Raw genomic sequence first — 24,586 nt, 5'->3', positions numbered from 1 at the left:
AAATGGGCTCGTGGCACAAAGTCTATTGATCACAGCCACTCTCTGATCAAGTCTATCTATCTATCTATCTATCTATCTATCTATCTATCTATCTATCTATCTAGAAACTGTTCATGTCTTCATTTTGGGCAAATTCTCATTTTTGGGCGCCGTTAAAGTAAAAAAAAAAAATAAAAAAAAATAAATCAAGTTTCCCTCCCTCGATGCTGCGTAGCGTCTGACGTCATTTTGCCGGGAACACACGGTCGTGTTCTTGTACCGGGTGTTGATTGGCAGCGTCCGACTTCCGCTTCAGTGCGACTGAATGCCCCGCCCTTTCTGCGACGTCATTGTCCATTCCTTTAATTTTGAGCCCGGCAACAAAACGGAAACTTTCCGCGCTTTCGTCGGCGAGAGTTCACAAATTAAAGAAGAGTGGCGGGAGCCTGTTTGTCAACCGGGGTCCGTCGTGGAGAAGTAACTTCGACAGGGATCCATAACTTCGTTTGAAACGTGTCGGACGCGGACAGCAGACTTTCACGGGGTCCTTGGTGGTTTTTTTTTGGTGAGGTTAGCCGTGGCGCGAAACCGCCGTGTGTTTTCCAGCCGCGCTTGCTAGCTGCCCGCTTTATCTCTTTGCAAAACAAATAACATCACAAATATATAACTTCGATATTTTTTGATGCAAAACCGTGTAAAGTGTTGCGTGGACGCGTGTCAGCGTTTATTATCAACCACGCGTTGTTCAGTTCGTTACCCTTTTCTCGTCTATTCAGGATTTGATAGATAATCAGATCAAATGAGAACCAATCTAATGCATCAAACGTGTTTAGTATAATTACATGTAATTGATGTGTTTCTGTTTGGACAGGCAGCTCGTGTTTATTTGTCTTATTCTTACGTTATTATGATCGCCTTCATCGCACTTTATTCTTCACGGGAGGTGGTGATACTACTACGTCGTCGGTGTGTTGTCGTGAAAAGGTTTTATTTCGTTGTGATTTACTTTCTCATCATCTCTGGCCTTTTCTGGTTCACCTAAGTTTTTCTTTTTTTTTCTTGACAGGTAGGTATGGATTTTAAGAGACGCAATGGTGGCCCTTTCATCGGGGGCGCGTCCCAGGCCAAACGGGGTAAAGCGGCTGGTGAATGGGAGGACAGCCCGTCGCACTTTGAAGAGGAGTTGTCGATGTTTGACGAAGCAGAGATGGATGCGGAGGAGATGGAGGGACAGGCAGGACACGATGTCATACCCGTAGGTGAGTGTTACACAGAAAAGCACACAGGAAATGATTTCCCTCAGGTGGGATGAGATTGCCGAGTTATGTGAATAAAATGCTGACGTGTTGCACCATCTCTAACCCCCTGGTGTACAAGAACTGTAGTCGCAAAGCACCCAACCTATGCCGACAATTTTTTTTTTTTTTAATATTGATTTGACTTTTTTTTCTAAGTCTGATCAGTAACATTTTTTTTTTTATCAATCTTAATTCCTGAATCGGTAATCTGTGGAACTAGTTAACCGTCCTCCCAGAGAGCTTCATCTGCTGGATCAGTGTGAGACGGCTTTCGGACATTTGTCAGCCACAGACACGATAAAATAAAGCTTGTTGGTTTTTCTTCCGTCTCGCCTCCTTGTCCCTTCAGGTGACCTTTTCTCAGCAGACCTTAACCCTCGCTGGCGGCGGCCTCAAGCTCCTTCATTGGACCCATCATCCGACACTTTGGTGTTCCAGCAGATTGATCTGGACTATTATCTGGGTGATTATCAACTCCTGCCGAAGCCAAAATCGAGATAACTTTTGACCCGAGTCTGTGTTATTTGATATTTTTAACTATATAAAAAGGACAGGAGTACTATCGCAAAAGATTTGAGTCACAGAAGAATGGACCCAACTGGCCTTTACCAATAGATGAAAGGATCACAGTTGTATTAGTTATCTTGGCTTTATTGTGGTGTGGCTCAACTTTAGGGAGCCGAGGATGTCCTCAGAGTGAAATGTCTTTACCCTCTGTGAGAAGAAATAGTCTGTAAGTCGGTTTCCACTTTAATGTTTTGCAGGGGCGACGGTGGCTGGCATGCCTGGACAGTTACAAGGAAAAGTCCCAATCATTCGGATGTTTGGCGTAACAGACAGTGGTATCAGCGTGTGCTGTCATATCCACGGTTTTGCGCCATACTTCTATATTCCTGCACCAAGTGGTGAGTTCTTGTCATTAACCTCTAAAACTTGTATTAATGTGATAACCTGTATTTTCTTAGTACAAATATCTTTTCGTTAGTTATTAGTTCATAAGAGTTTGTGTTTTTTTTTTTTGTTTTTTTTTACTAAAAACCAAATTCAGTTTTCTGTGCGGTCACATTTTTAAAGGTTTTCTGCTTTTGGGAGGAAACGACTTGATGTAATTCTCATAAATTCCACAATGTTTGTTTGAAAAGGGTTCACATCTAGTAACCTGGGTGAATTTAAGAGGGAGCTGAACTCTGCTGTCCTGAAGGACATGCGCTCCAATAAGGACAACATCGCCATCACAGTGCTGGCTGTGGACATCACCCGCAAAGAGAGTGAGTACAAGTGATTTGTAAATGCTGGTAAGGGTTTGTTGTCATGTGACTATAAATGAAGTGTCTACAAAAGTTCACAAACACTCACAAATTGTGTTTTGTTTTTTTGTGCAAAGTTAGAAGGTGATTTGTAATGTTATACAGTAAAACAAAAATAATGTGACGTGATGCTTTTGTCATTTTTTTTTTAATCTAAGCTTTTCTTTTCTTTTTCCCACAGACATGTATGGTTACCAAGGGAGACAGATTCTGGATTTCTTGCGGATCACCATGGCGATGCCTCGTCTCATCGCTCCTGCGAAGAGACTGCTGGAACAGGGCTTAAAGTTTGGCACTTTCCCCATCCAGAGTTACCAATCTTTCGAGGCCAACATTGATTTTGAAATCAGGTGTGTGTGCTTTATTAAAACGATGAAGAGTTTTATTAAGTTGACAACAGATGGAAATGTTGAGGTGATCAGTTTTTCTTTATTTTATCAGTTTCATGAGCTGATAATCGTGTTGGTTTTGTAAACAAAGTGGTGGACTTGTGGGGAAGTAATGAGAAAAGAAATTCATCTTGCGTGTGTGAAGGAGGGAAAAAAAAGCAACAGTCAAGAGGATTTTATTGAGTTAGCTAAATTAGATGGCATGCTGAGCGCACATCTGGCTTCATACTTAAGAAGCTGATTCATTGCAACCTGTGGTGTGTTAAAATAACCAAGGAAAATGGAAACGGGGAGGTGCAACGTATATTTACGGTATATATTTTACTTCTGTGAAGTATGCTCTGAAGAGTTTATTTATCAAGATGTTTGTTGTTTGCACTGATCTTTTTTTTTTTTATAGCCGTATACATGTTTTTGCTTGTATATGATTGTGTCTACTTAAACTTATATGCAGTAGCACCATTGACATCTCACTAATTCTAGTCTTGACATTTATTGTCAGGGAAACCCACTTGTTTTAGTAAAAGATGGCACTTAAAATGAATACGATATCAATGATTTTTCTTCCGAAATAGCTGATGAGTAAATCCAGTCTGACGAGCCTCTCCCCTGTGTTCTCAGGTTTATGGTGGACTGCGATGTGGTGGGATGCTGCTGGATTGAACTTCCCAAAGGCAAGTACAGACTGCGTGAAGAGAAGAGCACGGAGGACGCAGGCTCTCAGTCCTCAGGCAAGGTCGGTCTCATTTACATTTGACTTGTTTCATGACACAATCCGCCTCGTCGGTAGATCAGATTTCTACGATGCTCAACCGTTCACTTCTCTGTCGTCAGACTGTTTTTGTATTCTCGGGCCTGGAACCAACAGAGTTCGTGAACGTTCGCCTCTTGTGTTTGTCCCCCAGGTGTCTTTGTGTCAGTATGAGGTGGACGTGGGATGGACGGATCTGATAAGTCACCCAGCTGAGGGAGACTGGCAGAGGATCGCACCGCTCAGGGTCCTCAGCTTTGACATAGAGTGTGCAGGAAGAAAAGGTGTTTTTTTTTATTTCTCTCTCTGGCGCATTCTTACAACGCAGAAAACCATCGACCTATTCTGTTACTATTCAAACGCAGGAAAATCAAACGCAGTTTTTGACTCCGGTGTCGTCTCTTTTTCTTCCCAGGAATCTTCCCCGAACCAGACAAAGATCCTGTGATCCAGATAGCGTCGATGGTGCAGCGGCAGGGCGAGACGGAGCCCTTCATTCGCACCGTGTTCACCCTCCAGTCCTGCGCCAGCATCATTGGCTCTCAAATATTGTGCTTCACTCAGGAGAAACAGCTGCTGCAGGTATACACGCCCTGAAAAACAACGTTTTGACATCTTTTCTTTGCCGCACGGTTGTGTTGCTCTTCATCTGTGGTTTTATTTTGTCTCTGGCTGAGCAGAGCTGGGCGGAGTTTTTAAGGACGGTGGACCCTGACATCATCACTGGTTACAACATCCAAAACTTTGACTTCCCCTACCTCCTTAACAGGGCAGCTACTTTAAAGGTGAGATGGAGACGCATTCATTTCACACTTCAATCCAATACCTAAGTCTTCAATATATTTTGGGCCAACGAAGCCTCAAAACGTGTACGGAAGATTGTTCAGAAGTGCTTAAGTTCTCCCTTTTATGTTTGGACGAAGACATTTCTGTTTTCTCCTCCTCTCACTAATACACTTTCTCTTGCGTTCAGGTCAATTACTTTCCATACTTGGGCCGAATGCGAGGGATCAAATCAGTGATGCGAGAATCAAATTTCCAGAGCAAGCAGATGGGCCGCCGAGAGAACAAGAGCATCAACATGGAGGGCCGAGTTCAGTTCGATCTGCTGCAGGTCGGCATTTTTCTAATTTAATGATAGTTAAGTTACAATGCAAATAATATGTGGTTTATTGCAGTGAATGTTATCGGGACACTGAAGACACTGAACCTTGGTTGTAGTCTGATTGCTGTGTTTCTCTCAGGTTCTCCTCAGGGACTACAAACTGCGCTCGTACACCCTGAACGCCGTGAGTTTCCATTTTCTGCAAGAACAGAAGGAGGATGTGCAACACTCCATCATCACTGACCTGCAGGTTAGGCACCAGCCCACACAGCTGATTGTTTTTACGTGTTCCGCAGACTCGACTGCCCTCATTCGTCAATATTTAAATATATGGGTCAAGTTAGACATAAAATAAAGAAAAGAAATTTGAATTGTTGATATTTTTCCTCACCCATCCTTTCCCCTCTTCTTTCCCCCCTCCATGTCAGAATGGAAATGAACAGACGCGTCGCCGTTTGGCAGTCTACTGCCTGAAAGACGCCTACCTCCCACTGCGCCTGCTGCAGAAGCTCATGTGTGTGATTAACTACATGGAGATGGCCCGAGTGACCGGGGTGCCTCTCACCTACCTGCTCTCCAGAGGACAGCAGATCAAAGTCGTCTCTCAGCTGCTCCGACAGGTAGGAAGGGTAAACGCAAATGTAGTTTCTGCACGCGCCGGATTTCAGAAACTAACCGTTTGGACACGTTCAGGCCATGAAACAGGACCTGGTCATGCCTGTTGTAAAGACACAAGGAGGAGAAGACTACACCGGAGCGACTGTCATCGAGCCAGAGAAAGGGCAAGTGTGTCTACATTGGTTTGTGTCAGTATGACTGTGTGGTAGCTGCAGCCCTCTCATGTACCTTTCCACCTTCTTCCCCGTGTAGATATTACAGCCTTCCCATCACCACCCTGGATTTCTCTTCCTTGTATCCGTCCATCATGATGGCTCACAATCTGTGCTACACCACCCTGCTGCAAAAAGGCACAGCGGAGAAACTGGGGTGAGCATTTCTTTTTTTTGTTGTTTTTCGGTTTTTCCTCTGCGGCGTAGCAGTTTTTGATGTGTTTTGTGCTTATTGTTAATTATTATTTTTTTTTTTTTTTAGCTAAATACGGTTTACTATATAGTTTTAGCGAGCCTGGTCCTCTTATGTTATCTCATCACACCTGCGCAGGCATGAAAATCAAACACTCCTTCCTGTCAATCAATGTTAAACGGGTTTAAAAAGAAGGCTACCTTTGATTATAAAACTGTGTGTATACACATGAAATGTTCAAAGATAAACACCCAAACGTCATCATTAGAGTTTTGGATGGATTTATGGTCTGCTAGTTAGAGGATTTTTTTTTTTCGTCCGTGTTTATGCACACTCGTCCTCTTCCGGCTTCTGATCACTGTAATCAGTAATAATATCAGTACCCTGTAACCAGAGCTTCAGGAACATGGGCAACTGCAGCTTGTTTAAACCAGTGAATTAATGACCAAGTACCGTGTACAGCAGGGGTGTCAAACATACGGCCCGCGGGCCGGATCCGGCCCAGCTCGGCCCGCCGGATGACTTTGCTAAGTGTGAAAATTACAGAAGGACATAAAGTGCATTTCTATGAGAATATGGAGGTTTATGAGTACAAACGTTTTGTAATATTTTTTTTTTAATCGATCCAGTAATTGCTTCAAAAACAGCGTAAATGCGACGTCTGCTCCGGAGGCAGAAGCGCTCGCTGCGAGGGAATCTGCAGAGGAGAGCCCAGGCAGATAAACAGTGGGCTGATGTCTTGAGTTTTTGGTCTTTATGTTTCTAGTTTATTGTAGAAAGACCTTAAAATAGGGTTTATCATCCAAAAACCTTCACCAATGATTTAAACATAGAGAAATATTGTCGTTATGTATGCGTTATTATGCTATGATTTTTACTGGTCTGGCCCACTTGAGATCAAAGTGGGCAGTATGTGGCCCCTTGACTAAAATGAGTTTGACACCCCTGGTGTAGAGTATCTTTTTTTCTTTTTTCTTTTTTCCTGTGACGCTGGTCTGTACATGGTGACTGATCATTTGAATGACTGCTGAGTGAATAATTGAAGTGGTTGTGTGTCCTCAGCTTGTCACCGGATGACTTCATCAAGACTCCTACAGGTGATCAGTTTGTGAAGAGCTCTGTGAGGAAAGGACTTCTTCCCGAGATCCTGGAGAACCTGCTGTCCGCTCGAAAGAGGTTTGAATTGGTTCAAATAAACAGTCTGAACAAGGGTTGTAAAAGACGGGAATAGTCCAGATGGTCCATGTCCATATATGCACAAAACATATTAAATGGAAGAATCCTATAGGCAGTGTACAGTAGATAAACACGTTCTTGGTGTGCACACGAGTCGGCTGACGCGGTGTCCCTCTCGGATTGTCCTTCTCGTCCGTCCACAGTGCCAAAACAGAGCTGAAGAAGGAGACCGACCCTTTCAAGAAGCAGGTGCTGGACGGTCGACAGCTGGCCCTCAAAATCAGCGCAAACTCCGTCTACGGCTTCACGGGGGCCCAGGTGGGCAAACTGCCCTGCCTCGAGATCTCGCAGGTGAGCGCTTTATATTTTTGGAAGACCACTGTTGGCTAAACGTCCCCGAGTAGACGGGGCAAGGTTGTGTTGTTCGACTTCAAATCCACTTTCGAGCACGTCGAGTGTTTACGTTTCTGTAAATGGAGTTGTCCCCGTTTGACTACCAGTACAATTCCGACTGTTGTGAGCAGGTGTGAAGTCAGAGAAGGGCCGTAAACAAAGATGTAGCGCAGAGATTAGTGCTGAAATAGAAACCACAGAACAGCTGCAGAAAGAACTGTAAACAATGTAAAACAGATGTACTGCTGGTGCAAACCCGAACTGCTGCAGGCCGTCGCTGTTTTGTGGAAAGTTGACGGCGTCGCTCCACGTTTCTTTTCCGCAGCCTTTGGAACTCACCACAGATGTATTAGAGAAGTTTACTCCCAATATTTTCTTGTGTCTCGTCCAGAGTGTCACTGGGTTTGGAAGACAGATGATTGAGACAACCAAACAGCTGGTGGAGTCCAAGTACACCATTTCTAACGGCTACCAAGCTGATGCCAAGGTGAGGAACACGCGCGGCTGCCCTCCACCAACGCTGCACCAAACTACTCTCTTTCTCGTCCTGATCATTTCGAACGTCGAATAGCAGCCGACTTATCAGATCAGTCCCTCTTTGTAGTTTAAACACGGACGCGTGTTTTTTGATTTGATTGCCGCCCGTCAAGGTTATTTACGGTGACACCGACTCCGTGATGGTGAAGCTTGGAGTCGCGACAGTAAGAGAAGCCATGGAAATCGGGAAGGAGGCAGCTGAGTCGGTGTCTTCACATTTCACGCCACCCATCAAGCTGGAGTTTGAGAAGGTACCATTTCAGTCCAACTCATTTGTCAAAGCTCTTTTTCCTGCCAGAGGTGTGACTGAGGTTTTTTTTTTCTCTCTGTTAATAAGGACGTTTCAAGTTGTATTTATTTCTCTCTCCTACAGTAACTAGATGTATGTGTAACATCTGACGAGTTGAAGATGCGACACAGATATTGAGATTTCATGTGACACTATAAAGTGTACTTGCCTCTTTTATTACAGGTCAAACAATAAATTCTCAATAAGTACCCTTTAAACTTGGACAAACAAATCCTGCACTTAAAAATGTTTTAATCCTTGTCCAACAATGTAGAGCACTGTAACTTTGTTTTGAAAAGTCCTGCGTGAATTATTATTCAACGCAATATTCTTGTCGTTGTAATTTAATTCACATCCATTTTTATCTCGATTTTTTTTTTTTTTTTTTTTTTTTTTTTTAATCACAGCAGCAGCAGCTCACAGCAGTGTTAATGAAAGCGTACATTTGTGACTCCCACAGGTGTACTACCCGTACCTGCTGATCAATAAGAAGCGCTACGCAGGCCTCTATTTCTCCTCCAGCGCCGACACACACGAGAAGATGGATTGTAAAGGCATCGAGACTGTCCGCCGAGACAACTGCCCCCTGGTGGCGAACCTCATCAACACCTGCCTGCAGAAAATCCTCATAGACAGGTACACGCTCACTGAACTATTTATTTTTATTTTCATTTTTTTTTTAAGATATTTGGCTTCTTAAAAAAATAAATAAATAAAAAAACATCTAAAAGTAGGATTCCTGATGCTCAGACGTCCCTCTGTCTTATTGCCCGGATGTATAAAACGAATCACCGCTGGCGTGCTGTGTCCTCAGGGACCCTGAAGGCGCCGTGGCTCACGCCAAAGAAGTGATCTCGGACTTGCTGTGCAATCGTATCGACATCAGCCAGCTGGTCATCACCAAGGAGTTAACGCGCACCGCCCAGGAGTACGCTGCCAAACAGGCCCACGTGGAGCTGGCACAAAGGTCCGATCAATCGCTGACGTCTTATTAGAAACAACGTGTGTGTGTGTGTGTGTGTGTGTGTGTATGTAAATTAACCCTATAATGTCTTGCAGGATGCGAAAAAGAGATGCAGGCAGCGCCCCCAACCTGGGAGACCGAGTTCCCTACGTCATTATCAAGTCTGCAAAGGGAGCAGCGGCGTACATGAAGTCAGAGGTGTGTGTGTGTGTGTGTGTGTGTGTGTGTGTGTGTGTGCCGTCGTCTTTGATTGTCTGACGTGCGCGTTTGCAGCCCTTTTTCCTTCATTATACACATGAAGTCGTGGTGATCCTGATTCTCCCACATGGTGTTTCAGGACCCGATCTACGTACTGGAGAACAACATTCCCATCGACACACAATACTACCTGGAACAGCAGCTGTCTAAACCCCTGCTGAGGATATTTGAGCCGATCCTGGGAGAAAGCAAGGCAGAGAGCGTCCTGCTCAGTAAGTCGGCGCTACACACACACACACACACACACACACACATATCCTGGTGTCCTCAGTGACTTAACGAGCATATCGGTGTAAAACGAGTGCCGCCGGAGTGGAGGAGGCATTTTAAAGCAGAACCTTGTGTAAATACCTGCAATTCGGTCGTCTTTAGATCGATCATCAAAACAATCTGCATCTCATCTTTTTGCGTATCGTGCATAAATGTAGCAACCGTAAACCAACCGAACCAGGTGTCCCAAGTTTCTTCAGTCAAAACGGAGAGATGTAACAGAGCTGTGCAGGTTGAGTGAATAAAACGGCACTAGCGTGTGTGTGTGTGTGTGTGTGTGTTGTTGTAGGTGATTTCCGATCTTAACGTTGCCGTCGATCTTGCCGTATCTTTCAGAGGGCGACCACACTCGCTGTAAGACCGTGTTGACCTCGAAGATCGGGGGCCTCATGGCCTTCGCTCAGAGGAGAAGCACCTGTATCGGCTGCAAAGCGGTGCTCAAGACGGATGGTGTGTTGGTTTCTTTTACTCTCCTTTGATATTCACTTTGAGTTAAGGTGATGCTTTTAGAAAGATATCTTCATTTCTCAGCACAGGTCTGGTCCACGATTATTTTCCTTTTATCTGTGTGTGTATATTTTTTTTTAAACATTTTAACACGTCTCATTGCAGCGGCTGTTTGTGATTTCTGTAAGAAAAAGGAGTCCGAGCTGTACCAAAAAGAGGTAGGCAAGTTCCCACACGACTTCATCATCTCACAAGTTGGTCTTCTTCCCCGATGGGGGCAGCTTTATTTGATTCGTTCAAGTCTCAGCCCCGACTGCGTTTCAAGAAAACCAATATTTAATATTATCATCTTGCTCCGTCAGGACTCTTCAGAGCGCAGAGAATTTGTTGGAAGAGAAATTGAAATATAAAAAAAAAAGCACGCAAGTGCATCGAGCTAAACACCGCAGTTTGATTCCATTTTTAAAACCAAATTGACTTTCCTAATTGTTTGCCTTCGGCCTCGCCACAGGTGTGCCGGCTAAATGGTCACAGAGAGGCAGTTCTTCATCGGACCGTTTTTAAAGAGATTTAACATCCAAAAACACAACATGCTGACTAATCCGGGTCGTTGATTTGCAGATCTTCCACCAGAATGCACTGGAGGAGCGTTTCTCCCGCCTGTGGACTCAGTGCCAGCGCTGCCAGGGCTCCCTCCACGAGGACGTGCTCTGTACCAGGTGAACACACATTTTACCGTGTCGGAGATCAGCTTGGTTTGTTTGCTGCGGAATTGCGGTAACGCTCGTCTCGTCTCGCTCCTGCGCAGCCGCGACTGTCCCATCTTCTACATGAGGAAGAAGGTCCAGAAAGATTTGGACGACCAGAGCAAGCTGGTGTCTCGTTTTGGATGGTGAGAGGCCGTGGCCGGCCGTGGCCGGCCGGCGTGCCTCCTTCCCGGTGACCGTTGGGCCTCTCGCCGTGTTTTCCGCGCCTTTTTTTTTGGCGCTTGTAAAAATGAATGTATATCACACTTTTTCTACGTTTTCGATTCTAATGTCAGCGAGTGGAGTCTTTTGTAAAATAAAATCAAAAAGCAATGAATTCCTTTTGGGCTGTCGGGTATTACTGTCATTACTATCGGGGAAAGAAAAAAAAACAACACACTCATGGTGACAAAACGTATACACGATACGCTGAACCACACAAGCCGTCAGGTCTACAAAAGGTACACCGAGTTTAATTTGACATAAAAGTAAACGTGCACACGGAAATGAAGAGAGGAACTTTCCCTTTCACTCAGTCAAACCACATGAATCACTTCTCTTCTTCTCAACTGCTTTAGCGCTTCCAAAAACAAAAGACTGAATCATCTTTCATTTTTGAAGGCACAAAACTTGAGTGGAGGAGCATTTGTTCCCATATACACGGTACAAAGTCAAATGTCACAGATCAGATCTTTTTTTTGTTGTTGTTGTTTTCTTGGAACACTTTTACCCTCCCCGAAAGGCTCACTCGAGTAAAGATCAATCTTGGATAAAAGCAAACAGGACACGATGGTAAAGCTAAAGATGTTTACTTGGTCATTACAGCAGAGTGCGTTACAGATTTTTACAGAGCCGTCACTGAGAATTGTTCACGTCGAATCAAGTTTTTGAACATTTTAATATGTAAAATATGCAGTCGCTCCGAATCCCATTTTGAACAGCAATGAAACGGGCTCTAGCAGCCTGCTGGCTCCCACCTTAGCAGGGAAACAACCCCGCACGGATGGGTTGACTCGTTAGGGAGGATGCGGCCCCGCTGAGGTTCGCGCATTGAACTTTGATGTCGTTACGTAACCGCGCAGACGCCGCTTTATTAATGCAGGTGTGGCTTTTTAAATGTCGTTTGCGGTCGTACAAAAATAGAAAAATTTAGCAATCCATTCCGTCGAGGAGGGCGGTAACGATCAAGGAAGTCGAGCGCCGCCGCAGAAAAATTGTTCCCCTGACGAATATCCTCATCGTCCCCGCATCAAGTACGATCACTTGACATGACCGACGACGTGCCCTGAACACTGGAGACTCGCTGCCACGTAAGAATCTGGTTTCAGTATCAGTGTGTTTTTAAATGTTATGTGCAGTACCACATTTTTTTTTTTTTTTTTTTTTTTTTTAATCACGATTACATGCTGCGGGTGGAGTGCGGTCTGACCTAACCCGCCGCCGCCGCCTACTGCTGCTTTTAAAAGAGGACTTTGGAATACAGGGACCGTGTGGGACCGGCAGCAGAGCTGACGTGTCAAAAACAACGGGCCGACGGTGACGCAACACGACGAGCAGGAGTGTCACGTCTCGGCCAATCGTTTGACACGGCCGGGTGTAAAACCGTACTCCTGAGTAAACCTCGCGCCAATCCTAAAATTCTCTTATAAACACATAACCAGGAAATGAATAAAGTGCACCTGGAACACGGTTCTGAAGATTTGTTACTGTAAAATATGCTGAAAACCCTCGAGGACAAAAACATTAAATCGTAGATATCGCTGTCGTTTCAAGCCCCCCCCCCCCCCCCCCCCCCGAGTCACGCCGGCACAAGTGGAAGACGTTCTTTCTGGGCTCCCGTTTTGGAGCAAACATTTGTCTCAAGTTCAAATGTTTTCGCCAGAAAACAAATGATCAGATATTTAAATACTGTTTTCTTAAAAGTCAAATACAGAGTCACAAAATATGCAAAAAAAAAAAAAAAAATCGTGAAATGGGTTGAGTCCTAAAATGATTTTGTGCATCACCTGATGTGAGTGATAAATGCAGTGACGCATCACTTCATAGTTAACAGGAGCTGAAAACAATGGCAGGACTATTTAAAAAAAAAAAAAAAAAAAAATGGCGCCTTTAACTAAGAATAAAAAATAGAACATCGGTTTCTTGTTGTTTTGGTAATCAAAAAAAAAAAAAATAATAATAATATATATATAAATCTGTGTTAAATGGACACTGCACATGGATGAATAGATGGTAAATCTTGTGGCAACATACTGTTAGTGGAAACTGTTATGGCAATAGAAATGTAAATTTGTCACGTCTGCCTCCCTGTGCGGAGCCGAGCTTCTCCAGGGTGACAGAGGTGAGCAAAGTGTGTGTGGTGGCGTGAAACAAGTGCTCTAAGGGATGCTGGCAGGATGTGTGTGTGTGTGTGTGTGTGTGTGTGCGCGTGTGTGTGAGACTATAGTATTACACAACGTCTCTGAGTGTTCTTCTTGCTCTTCTTGTTGCTGCGGTTGGTCTCCTTGTATCTTCTGATCTCCCGTACTAGCGAATAAAAAGCTTCCTCTACACCCTGAAACGTAGAAATAAAAAAAATTTAAAAAAAAAACTGTCACATGATGAGGTCAAATTTTTTTTGTCTTTTTTTTTTTTTTTTTAACTCCCGACGCTCGTGCGCGCGTCGGCGCAAACCGACGCACGCTCCGCCGCCGCCGTTCCCACGTGCCTGTCTGGTTTTGGCGGAGGTCTCCACAAACGGCACTCCGTAGCTCCGGGCCAGCTCCTGCACCTGCCGCGTCTCCACCATGCGAGAACTCAGGTCGCTCTTGTTCCCCACCAGCACCATGGGCACGCTGTCGCTGTCCTTCACCCTGTTGATCTGCTCCCTGAGGAGGAGACGGCAGGCGGCGGAACATCAAGAGTGTGAGGCAGCCCAACAGCCGTCAACCCGCCCCGGTCCGGGTTAGACGGGCGACGGCTTTTGCGTTCGGATTATTCCTGCGGCGGGGACCGTCTCGTTTTTTTTTTTTTTTTTTTTTGCCACAATAATTCAGTCGGCGTTGCCGTTAAAGGAGGCGCCGTTTGTTGTGCCCCCCCCCCCCTCCCCTCGACGCCCTTACGGGCAGATCCATCCGCGGGGGGGGGGGGGGGGGGGGGGGGGAGAGAGAGATATCTTTGCCACACTCGATACTCTTTTCCGGATCGCTTTTATTTCTTTTTTTTTTGGTCCCGCCAGCAAATTACGATCTTGCGATTGCAATAATGAATTCAAATTTAACAAATCTCTGCAACACCGGAGGGGAGTTTCCCATTTTGCTAAATGACTGCCATTTCTCTGCACAAAGGTTTCAACAGACGGCGTGAGGACACAAAGATTTACCAACAAAAATAACTGCCAAGCGAGGCTCTTTAACGTGGTCTCGTCTTAAGAATTAAACGACCAATCGTCTTCCCCGCTTCAGTGTAAATCGCACGGCGTGTCAAATGACACCTGACGGCTGCATTTTGCATTTTGTTTCTGTGCGTACGTGTTGAATGAACCCAATTGAAGAGCATTTAAAGCACTTGTTTATAGGTTAGACATACCTCACGTGTTCTAGATTGAAGCCACAGACTCTGTTTTGTCAACCGTCGTCACTTTTATGTCTCAGGATATATTTTTTTTTTGTAACTTTGAGCCCCGCAGTTCTTTAAGTACAAAAAAAAAAAAAAAAAGAATAAAAAAAGATAACGGGAATTTTTCAAGCGGTTTCTGTGACGTGCAGTATATTTATCACAGGTGATTGATTACATATGACTCTTTATAAGGTAACAATTTTCAAAAATGTTTTCCTCTACTTGCACTTTTACAATTCGACAAAACAAACAACATAAAGCTCTTGGACGGACCGCTGCACGCAATTTGGTCGAGTGACGCGATGTGCAAACCGGGAACGTACGACCACGGATCTGCAGATTTGCGTTGCAGATAACCGAGTCGGGTTCCCGCTCTTCTGTAAATAGGCTTCGCGGTGACGGGCTATAAACCTGCCTAGTGCGCTATACATAGCGGTCTGAATGACCGAGCCAAGTTCAACGCAACGCGGCAGAAATAGACAGAAGCAAACTCCCTTTTCTTTTTTTTTTTGTCCTGCATCCTGCGTCCACGCGCACCCGCGAGCCACCCCGTACCTGTAAAGGTGAACGTCCTCAAAGGACTTGGTGTTGTTGATGGCAAACACGCAGAGGAAGCCCTCTCCCGTCCGCATGTACTGGTCCCTCATGGCGCTGTACTCCTCCTGACCTGCAGTGTCCAGGATGTCCAACAGACACGTCTCTCCATCGATCACCACCTGTTTCCTGTAGGAGTCCTGCAAGCAAAAGCACGAGCACGATCAACAACGTACCGATTACCAGGTTTGGTTGCTTTTTATTTTTCGACAGTCCCCACCTCCGCGTCGTGCAGCAACAAGACCTCGGTGAAGGTTTTGGTCTGAACTTGCCGAAGCCTGAATATTATTTTTTTTTAAAGCAGCTATAAAACAATACCATCTACGGACATATTTAACACTGGAAAAAAAAAAAAAAAAAAAAAAAAAGAGTTTTACAACCAGTTTGAAGTTTTTAACTAAATTACTAGTGTTTTTTTGGGGGCATGTTTTAACAAGATTTTGACATGCTGGTCTACTACGACACCAACAACACGACTACGGTGTCAATAGTTGTGACACCGACACGACTGTGTCGCGTCATGTCACGGTTACGACACCCTTTTCAGTGAGATTATCTTGAGATTAATGCACGTAAAATGACCGCGGGGGACACTGTGTCTGATGTGTTGTTGTTGTTGTTGTTGTTGTTGTTGTGTCTTTCTCACCTCGATGGTCGGATCGTATTCATCAACAAAGTGGTTCTGGATGAGCTGGATCGTGAGAGCGCTCTTCCCCACACCTCCTGCCCCGACCACCACGAGCTTGTACTCGGTCATGCCTGCGAAAGGGGATTAAACACCCGACAGGTGGGACATATTCATTCGATCAAGATATCAAAAGAGGAGCAACCAAACACCGAACAAAGTCTCTTTGCCCCTCTTCCTTCCTTCCTTCCTTCCTTCCCAAAAAAAAAAAAAAAAAAAACCTGACACGGCGAAGAGACTTGACCCAGATTTATCTGTTAAAAGTTGTTTCCACTGTGGAGTTTAAAGTTAAGGTCGCCCTTATCGTTTAACCGACTCGACGTGAATGAATGCCGGTAGTTAAATAAAACAGTTCAAACGCGCTTACCCGTGTGGAGAGTTTACGATACTCGGAGTTTACGAATGAATAAAGGAGATTAGCTTGCTACATAACGTTAGCCTGAGACGATTTCCTTGTTCAAAAAAAAAAAATAAAACACTTGTAGACACGCTTCGCTCGTCTCGTCCGCGACTTTGGGTTTTCCGACCGGGATTACGTTGTTTAATTCTAAAACTGCAGATTTGTAAAGCTACTCGTTAAACTAGAACTTCATGTTATTAAATAAATTAAAGGCTCGAATTTGTACGAGTTCCTACTTAGTCTCCATTGTGGTTCATTGTAAAGCGAAGCGTTTTCGCGTTAATTCCCCCCCCCCCTCGTCGAACAGCCAATGGAACGACGACATGCAAGATAGACGTGAAGATGGTCCAATCACTGTGGAGTATTGGGTTTGTTTTTTTTCGATGCCGCCCACACTTGGCAAATCCGCCCAATCGTAAAGTGGTATAGCCTAAATTGGGCGTGGCTCCTTTAGCACGCAAATGGCTCTTCTCAACTTTACTGTGCGAATGGTTATCCACAAAGGTATTCATAGTCATGTAAACACTAATCTAATCTAAATTATCCACCAATTTTGACCTTCATGAAGCAGCCCTGCTGTAAATGCTGTCTTCATAAATGCTTTGCTATCCTTCATTTACACAGTGGGCTTTGACCAGATGATTAATTGTTTTATTTTGAATTTTTTTTTTTTTTTTTTTTTTTTTTTTTTTACCGGAAGAGTGATTATGGTTGACCTGGGTGTATTTAGAGCATGCACTAGGGCGTAACCATGATATCGTAATTGCTGTAATTATATATGTGTGTGTTTAGGGCTACAATACATTTCTGATCTGCTGCTACCTCATGAACCATCCAGACCCCTCAGGTCGTCTGGGACTGGTCTCCTTTCTGTGCCGAGTCAAAACTACACGTGTAGAAGCAGCGTTCAGTTTTTAAGCTCCAAATATCTTGAGAAACCTGCAGGTCTGCTGCACCCATCAGTTCCTTTAAATCAAGCTTGAAGACTTTTCTGTTTGCTGCCGCCTTTCATTGAACCAGGTTTAAGGATTGAATAATTTCTTGCATTTCTGTATTTTATTTCTATATTTTATGTCATACACTGCACTGTAACTTTTGCTTTTAATAGTTTTATGTGAAGCACTTTGAATTGCCTTGTTGTTGAAATGTGCTATACAAATAAATGTGTCTTGCCTTGCCTAACTATGGTACAGTACCAGTCAAAAGTTTGGACACACCTTCTCATTCAATGTTTTTTCTTTATTTTTATTTGTTTCTACATTGCAGATTAATATTGAAGACATCAAAACTATGAAGGAACACATATGGAATTATGTGGTAAACAAAAAAAAAGTGTTAAACAAACCAGAATATGTTTTATATTTTAGATTCTTCAAAGTTGCCACCTTTTGCTTTGATGACAGCTTTGCACACTCTTGGCATTCTTTCAATCAGCTTAATGAGGTCGTCACCTGGAATGGTTTTCAATTAACAGGTGAGCCTTGTCAAGAGTTCATTTGTGTAATTTCTTGCTGCCTTCTTAATGTGTTTGAGACCATCAGTTGTGTTGTGCAGAGGCAGGCTTGGTGCACAGTTCTATACAGTGAAGAGGCCTATTCGACTCCACTCCTAATCCATATTATGGCAAGAACCACTCAACTAAGTAAAGTGAAACGACAGTCCATCATTACTTTAAGACAGGAAGGTCAGTCAGTCTGGAAAATTTCAAGAACTTTGAATGTATCCTCAAGTGCAGTTGCAAAAACCATCAAACGCTATGATGAAACTGGCTCTCACGAGGACCGCCCCAGGACAGGAAGACCAAGAGTTACTTCTGCTGCCGAGGATAAGTTCATTAGAGTTACCAGCCTCAGAAACCGCAAATTAACAGCACCTCAGATTAGAGCCCAGATAAATACTTCGCAGAGTTCAAGTAGCAGACACATCTCAACATCAACTGTTCAGAGGAGACTGCGTGAATCAGACCTTCATGGTTGAATTGCTGCAAAGAGACTTGCTTGGGCCAAGAAACACAAGGAATGGACATAAAACCAGTGGAAATCTGTACTTTGGTCTAATGAGTCCAAATTTGAGAATTTGGTTCCACCCGCCGTGTCTTTGTAAGACGCAGAAAAGGTGAGCGGATGGTTTCTACATGTGTGGTTCCCACCGTGAAGCATGGAGGAGGATGTGTGATGGTGTGGGGGTTTGGACACTGTTGGTCATTTATTCAAAATTCAAGGCATACTTAACCAGCACGGCTACCACAGCATTCTGCAGCGACATGCCATCCCGTCTGGTTTGCGCTTAGTGGGACCAGCATTTGTATTTCAACAGGACAATGACCCCAAGCGCACCTCCAGGCTATGTAAGGGCTATTTGACCAAGAAGGAGAGTAATGGAGTGCTGCGTCAGATGACCTGGCCTCCACAATCACCCGACCTAAACCCAACTGAGATGGTCTGGGATGAGTTGGACCGCAGAGTGAAGGCAAAGCAGCCAACAAGTGCTCAGCACCTCTGGGAACTCCTTCAAGACTGTTGGAAAACCATTCCAGGTGACGACCTCATGGATCTGATTGAAATAATGCCAAGAGTGTGCAAAGCTGTCATCAAATATCTGATATGTGTGAAATATCCTAAAAATTTCATATTATAGTATGCTGTCCAAAATGTCATGTCTTCTAGAATCTCATAAAATGTCCTTAGTATAGTATGTGTCATTTGAGAGTCTGACTCTTAGTCTCTCACACCCAAATTGGAAAGCACAGAAACCGATTCTATTTGTTGTCGTTTATCGCCCACCTGGTCCTTATTCAGAGTTTCTAACTGAATTCTCTGACTTTTTATCTGATTTAGTGCTGAGTTCAGATAAAGTGATGATACTGGGTGACTTTAACATTCATGTTGACGTGGACAACGACAGCCTCAGTTCTACTTCCAGCTCATTATTAGATTCTATAGGCTTTTCTCAGACCCCGTCACTGTGGTAGCCACATCCTCAATCTGGTTCTGTCATATGGCATGGAAACTGAAAATATTATTGTATTTCCTCAAAACCCTGTTTTGTCGGAACACTTCTTATTAACATTTGAAGTTACAATAATGGACTACACAGCATGTGGGAATAAATCCCACTACAGTAGATGTCTGTCAGAAAATGCCATGTCCAAGTTTAAGGAAGCAGTTACATGCTTATTCTCTTCGATGCCGTGTGTTAAAGCAGTGGAAGGCATCTACATTGATCTTGGTCCCACACAAGTGGATCATCTCGTAGAAAACACTGCAGCATCTCTGTGTCCAACTCTAGATAATGTCGCCCCTCTGAAAAATAGAGTAATGAATCAGAGGAGGTTGTCTCCATGGTACAACTCCCAATTACGCTCTGCTAAGCAGGCGACTAGAAAGCTGGAAAGGCAATGGAGTTTCACTAATTTAGAAGAATTTCACCTGGCCTGGAAGGATAGTCTAATTATTATATAAGAAAGCCCTTCATAAGGCCAGTACCTTATATTATTCATCATTAATAGAGGACAACAAGAACAACCCCAGGTTTATTTTCAGCACTGTAGCCAGGCTGACAAAGAGTCACAGCTCTGTTGAGCCCTCTATTCCTTCAGCTCTCAGCAGTAGTGACTTCATTGACTTCATAACTCCATTGTTATGCAGATGACACTCCGGTATATCTTTCTATAAAACCAGATGAAACTAGTCAGTTAGTAAAACTTGAAGCCTGTCTAAAAGGCATTAAAGGCCTGGATGACCAAAAACGTGCTGCTTCTAAATTCAGACAAAACGGAAGTTGTTGTACTTGGTCCTAAACACCTCAGAAACTCTTTCTCTCATCACTTAGTTACTCTGGATGGCATTGTCCTGGCCTCCAGCAAAACTGTAAGGAACCTTGGAGTCATATGATAAAAAAGTCATACTATAGCATGTCGCCCGAAATATGATAAAAAAGTCATACTATAGCATGTCGTCCAAAATATGAAAAAAAAGTCATACTATAGCATGTCGCCCGAAATATGAAAAAAAAAGTCATACTATAGCATGTCGTCCAAAATATGAAAAAAAAGTCAAACTATAGCGTCGTCCGAAATATGAAAAAAAAGTCATACTATAGCATGTCGTCCCAAATATGGTAAAAAAAAGTCATACTATAGCATGTCGTCCCAAATATGAAAAAAAAGTCATACTATAGCGCGTCGTCCCAAATATGAAAAAAAAGTCATACTATAGCATGTCGTCCCAAATATGAAAAAAAAGTCATACTATAGGATGTTGTCCAAAATATGGTAAAAAAAAAATTAATGCTATAGCATGTTGTCCAAAATATGGTAAAAAAGTCATACTATAGCATGTCGTCCAATATATGAAAAAAAAGTCATACTATAGCATGTCGTCCCGAATATGATAAAAAAGTCATAGTATAGCATGTCGTTTGAAACATGGTAAAAAGGTCATACTATAGCATGTCATCCCAAATATGATAAAAAAAAAAAGTCATAGCATAGCATGTCGTTTGAAATATGGTAAAAAGGTCATACAATAGCATGTCATCCCAAATATGATTAAAAAAAAAGTCATAGTACATGTCATCCGAAACATGGTAAAAATGTCATACTTTAGCGTTTCGTCCAAAATTTGACACAAAAGTCATACTACAGCATGATATTTTTTTTAACGACATTTAATAAGTATGACTTCCATTCAATTTGTGGAAGCCAACACAGTGGTGGAGCTGTCAGTGTTGTCGTCTCCCAGTCTAAAGGTCCAGGGTTTGAGTCCCGCCTTTGACTTTCTACGTGCAAAACTAACAACCTAAAAGTAACATTTGTCATCCATAATAATGAGGACTAACTTATGCACGTTGTCCATAATGTAAAACATTACATTTAAGGAAGAACAAGCAATCCTCCACACTAAGTTCCAGGCCCCCTATCAAACCGAGAAGCTCCTGATTGTGAAATGACAACCATTTTGCTCTCTTTATTGCATGATTGTCTGACTTGCATAACTTTTAAACATGTTACAGAAGAGCGGTCAACGTTGCAGTGGTTGGCATTGTTGCCTTCCAGTCAGAAGATTGCAGGTTCAAGACAAGCCGTGGAAAGGATGATGTTAAGATCTTCAATGAAAAGCCATGTCAAGGGAAGAATCAAACCTGGAACTATCTGACTGGGGGTCAACAGCACGAACCACTGCACTGGTCTCTTCATTAAAAAAGTTTAAAAGTCATATAAGTTATATAAATCAGTCAAACATGCAATAAAGGAAGCACAGTTTTACAGTTGCCAGCGTTGTCATGTCACAATCAGGAAGTACTCGGTTCGATCAGGGGCTTGGAACTCTGTCTGTGGAGGATTGCATGTTCTTGCCTGGAGTGTGAATTTGTCACATTTACGACTACATGATGTTTGTTTTACATCATGGACTACATGCATAAGTTAGTCTTCCATATTTTGGACGACATATTTTACTTTTACTTATTACTTATGCAGGAACATGCAAATTCCACATAGAGAGTCCCAAGCAGGGATCGAACCACAGACCTTTAGACTGTGAGACGACAACACTGACAACTGCACTATTGTGTTGCCTGAAGAACTCTTTAACGGAAGTCCTACTTATAGCATGTCGACACAAATGGCACAAAAAAGTCATACTTCTTTGATGTTGTCAGAAATGTGATAAAAAGTCATCTGAAATGTCGTCCAAAATATGAAAAAAAAGTCATACTATAGCATGTCGTCCAAAATATGAAAAAAAAAGTCATACTATAGCATGTCGTCCAAAATATGAAAAAAAAAGTCATACTATAGCATGTCGTCCGCAATATGAAAAAAAAATCATACTATAGCATGTCGTCCCAAATATGATAAAAAAAAAGTCATACTATAGCATGTTGTCCAAAATATGGTAAAAAAAAATTAATGCTATAGCATGTCGTCCAAAATATGGTCAAAAAAAGTCATATTATAGCATGTCCAAAATATGGTAAAGAATTCATATCGTCCCAAATATGGTAAAAAAAAAAAGTCGTACTATAGCATGTTGTCCAAAATATGAAAAAAAAGTCATACTATAGGATGTTGTCCAAAATATGGTAAAAAAAAAGTCATACTATAGCATGTCGTCCCAAATATGCCAAATATGAAAAAAAAAGTCATACTTTAGCATGTCGTCCCAAATATGGTAAAAAAAAAGTCATACTATAGCATGTCGTCCCAAATATGGTAAAAAAAAGTCGTACTATAGCATGTCGTCCCAAATATGAAAAAAGTCATACTATAGCATGTTGTCCATAATATGGTAAAAAAAGTCATATTATAGCATGTCGTCCCAAATATGAAAAAAGTCATACTATAGCATGTCGTCCAAAATATGGTAAAAAAGTCGTACTATAGCATGTCGTCCCGAATATGATTAAAAAAAGTCATAGTATAGCATGTCATCCGAAACATGGTAAAAAAGTCATACTTTAGCGTTTCGTCCAAAATTTGACAAAAAAGTCATACTACAGCATGATATTTTTTTTAACGACATTTAATAAGTATGACTTCCATTCAATTTGTGGAAGCCAACACAGTGGTGGAGCTGTCAGTGTTGTCGTCTCCCAGTCTAAAGGTCCAGGGTTTGAGTCCCGCCTTTGACTTTCTACGTGCAAAACTAACAACCTAAAAGTAACGTTTGTCATCCATAATAATGAGGACTAACTTATGCACGTTGTCCATAATGTAAAACATTACATTTAAGGAAGAACAAGCAATCCTCCACACTAAGTTCCAGGCCCCCTATCAAACCGAGAAGCTCCTGATTGTGAAATGACAACCATTTTGCTCTCTTTATTGCATGATTGTCTGACTTGCATAACTTTTAAACATGTTACAGAAGAGCGGTCAACGTTGCAGTGGTTGGCATTGTTGCCTTCCAGTCAGAAGATTGCAGGTTCAAGACAAGCCGTGGAAAGGATGATGTTAAGATCTTGAAAAGCCATGTCAAGGGAAGAATCAAACCTGGAACTATCTGACTGGGGGTCAACAGCACAAACCACTGCCCTGGTCTCTTCATTAAAAAAGTTTAAAAGTCATATAAGTTATATAAATCAGTCAAACATGCAATAAAGGCAGCACAATTTTACAGTTGCCAGCGTTGTCATGTCACAATCAGGAAGTACTCGGTTCGATCAGGGGCTTGGAACTCTGTCTGTGGAGGATTGCATGTTCTTGCCTGGAGTGTGAATTTGTCACATTTACGACTACATGATGTTTGTTTTACATCATGGACTACATGCATAATAAAATGCTTAAGATAGTCGTCCATATTTTGGACAACATACTTTACTTTTACTTATGCAGGAACATGCAAATTCCACATAGAGAGTCCCAAGCAGGGATCGAACCACAGACCTTTAGACTGTGAGACGACAACACTGACAACTGCACTATTGTGTTGCCTGAAGAAGTCTTTAACGGAAGTCCTACTTATAGCATGTCGACACAAATGGCACAAAAAAGTCATACTTCTTTGATGTTGTCAGAAATGTGATAAAAAGTCATCTGAAATGTCATCCAAAATATGAAAAAAAAGTCATACTATAGCATGTCGTCCAAAATATGGTAAAAAAGTCATACTACAGCATGTCGTCCAAAATATGAAAAAAAAAGTCATACTATAGCATGTCGTCCAAAATATGAAAAAAAAGTCATGCTATAGTACTTAGTCTAAAATGTCATTAAAAAGTCATACTATAGTATGTCTTCCAAAATGTCATTAAAATGTCATACTATAGTTTGTTCTCCAAAATGTCATTAAAATGTCATACTATAGTTTGTTCTCCAAAATGTCTGTAACATCATCCTATAGAAGTTTGTCCAAATAGTCATTGAAACAGTAATTTTGAGTTTGGACCGGCACATCCGGGAACTTTGGCCTTCAGAAACGTACCCGCCCCCTTTTGGGGAAAAACAAACAATTCTCTTCATAGACTTCAACGTAAAATAGCGTCATAATACAAATCCGTTGTAACCACCGGATCAAATTACTTTAAAAATGACACGTCAAGGGGTCATATTTGTCTCTGCCTGCCATAGAACACGCTGGATAGATTAAAAACCTTAATTTTTTTGTAATCAGGTCACTTCAGTCTTCCCTTCTATATAGTGGAGCCCTTCTATCAGGATCTTTTTTTTTAGGACATAACAGGGAAACAAATCGGAGAAAAGAGTTTTTTTACATCATTGTTGATGAAAGTAACTACACAGCAACTCTTCGGCACAGAGTTATTATTCAAACTGGTCAGTTCAAAGCAGAGGTTTGGAGAAAAGTCTCAACTTTCTCCGATTCTCCTGCAACGCAACGTCAATGTTTCTGCCCAGAAAGGGGCGTGGTGATGAAATG

The 24,586-nt window shown here is 42.6% G+C and overlaps 2 protein-coding genes across 2 annotated transcripts; one reads left to right on the top strand and one right to left on the bottom strand.

Moving 5' to 3' along the window:
• The first annotated feature begins 377 nt into the window (after window positions 1–377).
• pold1 (polymerase (DNA directed), delta 1, catalytic subunit) lies at window positions 378–11,263 on the top strand. The gene is made up of 27 exons (XM_069149333.1): window positions 378–544; window positions 1,046–1,238; window positions 1,627–1,740; window positions 2,042–2,182; window positions 2,420–2,545; window positions 2,766–2,934; window positions 3,595–3,709; window positions 3,879–4,008; window positions 4,140–4,306; window positions 4,405–4,509; window positions 4,698–4,838; window positions 4,969–5,079; window positions 5,258–5,449; window positions 5,523–5,611; window positions 5,700–5,816; window positions 6,915–7,028; window positions 7,232–7,379; window positions 7,813–7,908; window positions 8,072–8,209; window positions 8,708–8,883; window positions 9,062–9,214; window positions 9,307–9,409; window positions 9,549–9,681; window positions 10,076–10,189; window positions 10,352–10,404; window positions 10,808–10,905; window positions 10,995–11,263. The coding sequence occupies exons 2-27, from the start codon at window positions 1,052–1,054 to the stop codon at window positions 11,080–11,082; spliced, it is 3,318 nt and encodes a 1,105-aa protein (XP_069005434.1). The 5' UTR covers window positions 378–544; window positions 1,046–1,051; the 3' UTR covers window positions 11,083–11,263.
• Window positions 11,264–12,713: 1,450 nt separating this feature from the next.
• Window positions 12,714–16,489, bottom strand: LOC138198127 (GTPase KRas). Its single transcript, XM_069149336.1, has 5 exons — window positions 16,176–16,489; window positions 15,770–15,882; window positions 15,085–15,263; window positions 13,640–13,799; window positions 12,714–13,486 (listed from the first exon to the last, which is right to left on the bottom strand). The coding sequence occupies exons 2-5, from the start codon at window positions 15,878–15,880 to the stop codon at window positions 13,373–13,375; spliced, it is 564 nt and encodes a 187-aa protein (XP_069005437.1). The 5' UTR covers window positions 15,881–15,882; window positions 16,176–16,489; the 3' UTR covers window positions 12,714–13,372.
• Between the last annotated feature and the right edge of the window lie 8,097 nt (window positions 16,490–24,586).

The sequence above is a fragment of the Embiotoca jacksoni genome, unplaced genomic scaffold (genome assembly GCF_022577435.1).
Source record: "Embiotoca jacksoni isolate LCO1_2020_lvr unplaced genomic scaffold, fEmbJac1.0.p SCAF_15, whole genome shotgun sequence".
Lineage (NCBI taxonomy): Eukaryota > Metazoa > Chordata > Actinopteri > Embiotocidae > Embiotoca > Embiotoca jacksoni.
Note: the sequence above shows the minus strand (reverse complement) of the source record. Positions and strands in the feature narration are given on the sequence as shown.

What these genes read in the sequence shown, in the direction of transcription:
- pold1 (XM_069149333.1), top strand. Translation starts at nt 1,052, where the DNA reads ATGGATTTTAAGAGACGCAATGGTGGCCCTTTCATCGGGGGCGCGTCC. An exon ending in AGGAGAAACAGCTGCTGCAG is followed by an intron (nt 4,307 to 4,404) that starts GTATACACGCCC and finishes CTGGCTGAGCAG; the next exon opens with AGCTGGGCGGAGTTTTTAAG. An exon ending in TCTCTCAGCTGCTCCGACAG is followed by an intron (nt 5,450 to 5,522) that starts GTAGGAAGGGTA and finishes GGACACGTTCAG; the next exon opens with GCCATGAAACAGGACCTGGT.
- LOC138198127 (XM_069149336.1), bottom strand. Translation starts at nt 15,880, where the DNA reads ATGACCGAGTACAAGCTCGTGGTGGTCGGGGCAGGAGGTGTGGGGAAG. An exon ending in AATACGATCCGACCATCGAG is followed by an intron (nt 15,264 to 15,769) that starts GTGAGAAAGACA and finishes TTTTGCTTGCAG; the next exon opens with GACTCCTACAGGAAACAGGT. An exon ending in CCTCCGCCAAAACCAGACAG is followed by an intron (nt 13,487 to 13,639) that starts GCACGTGGGAAC and finishes TCTACGTTTCAG; the next exon opens with GGTGTAGAGGAAGCTTTTTA.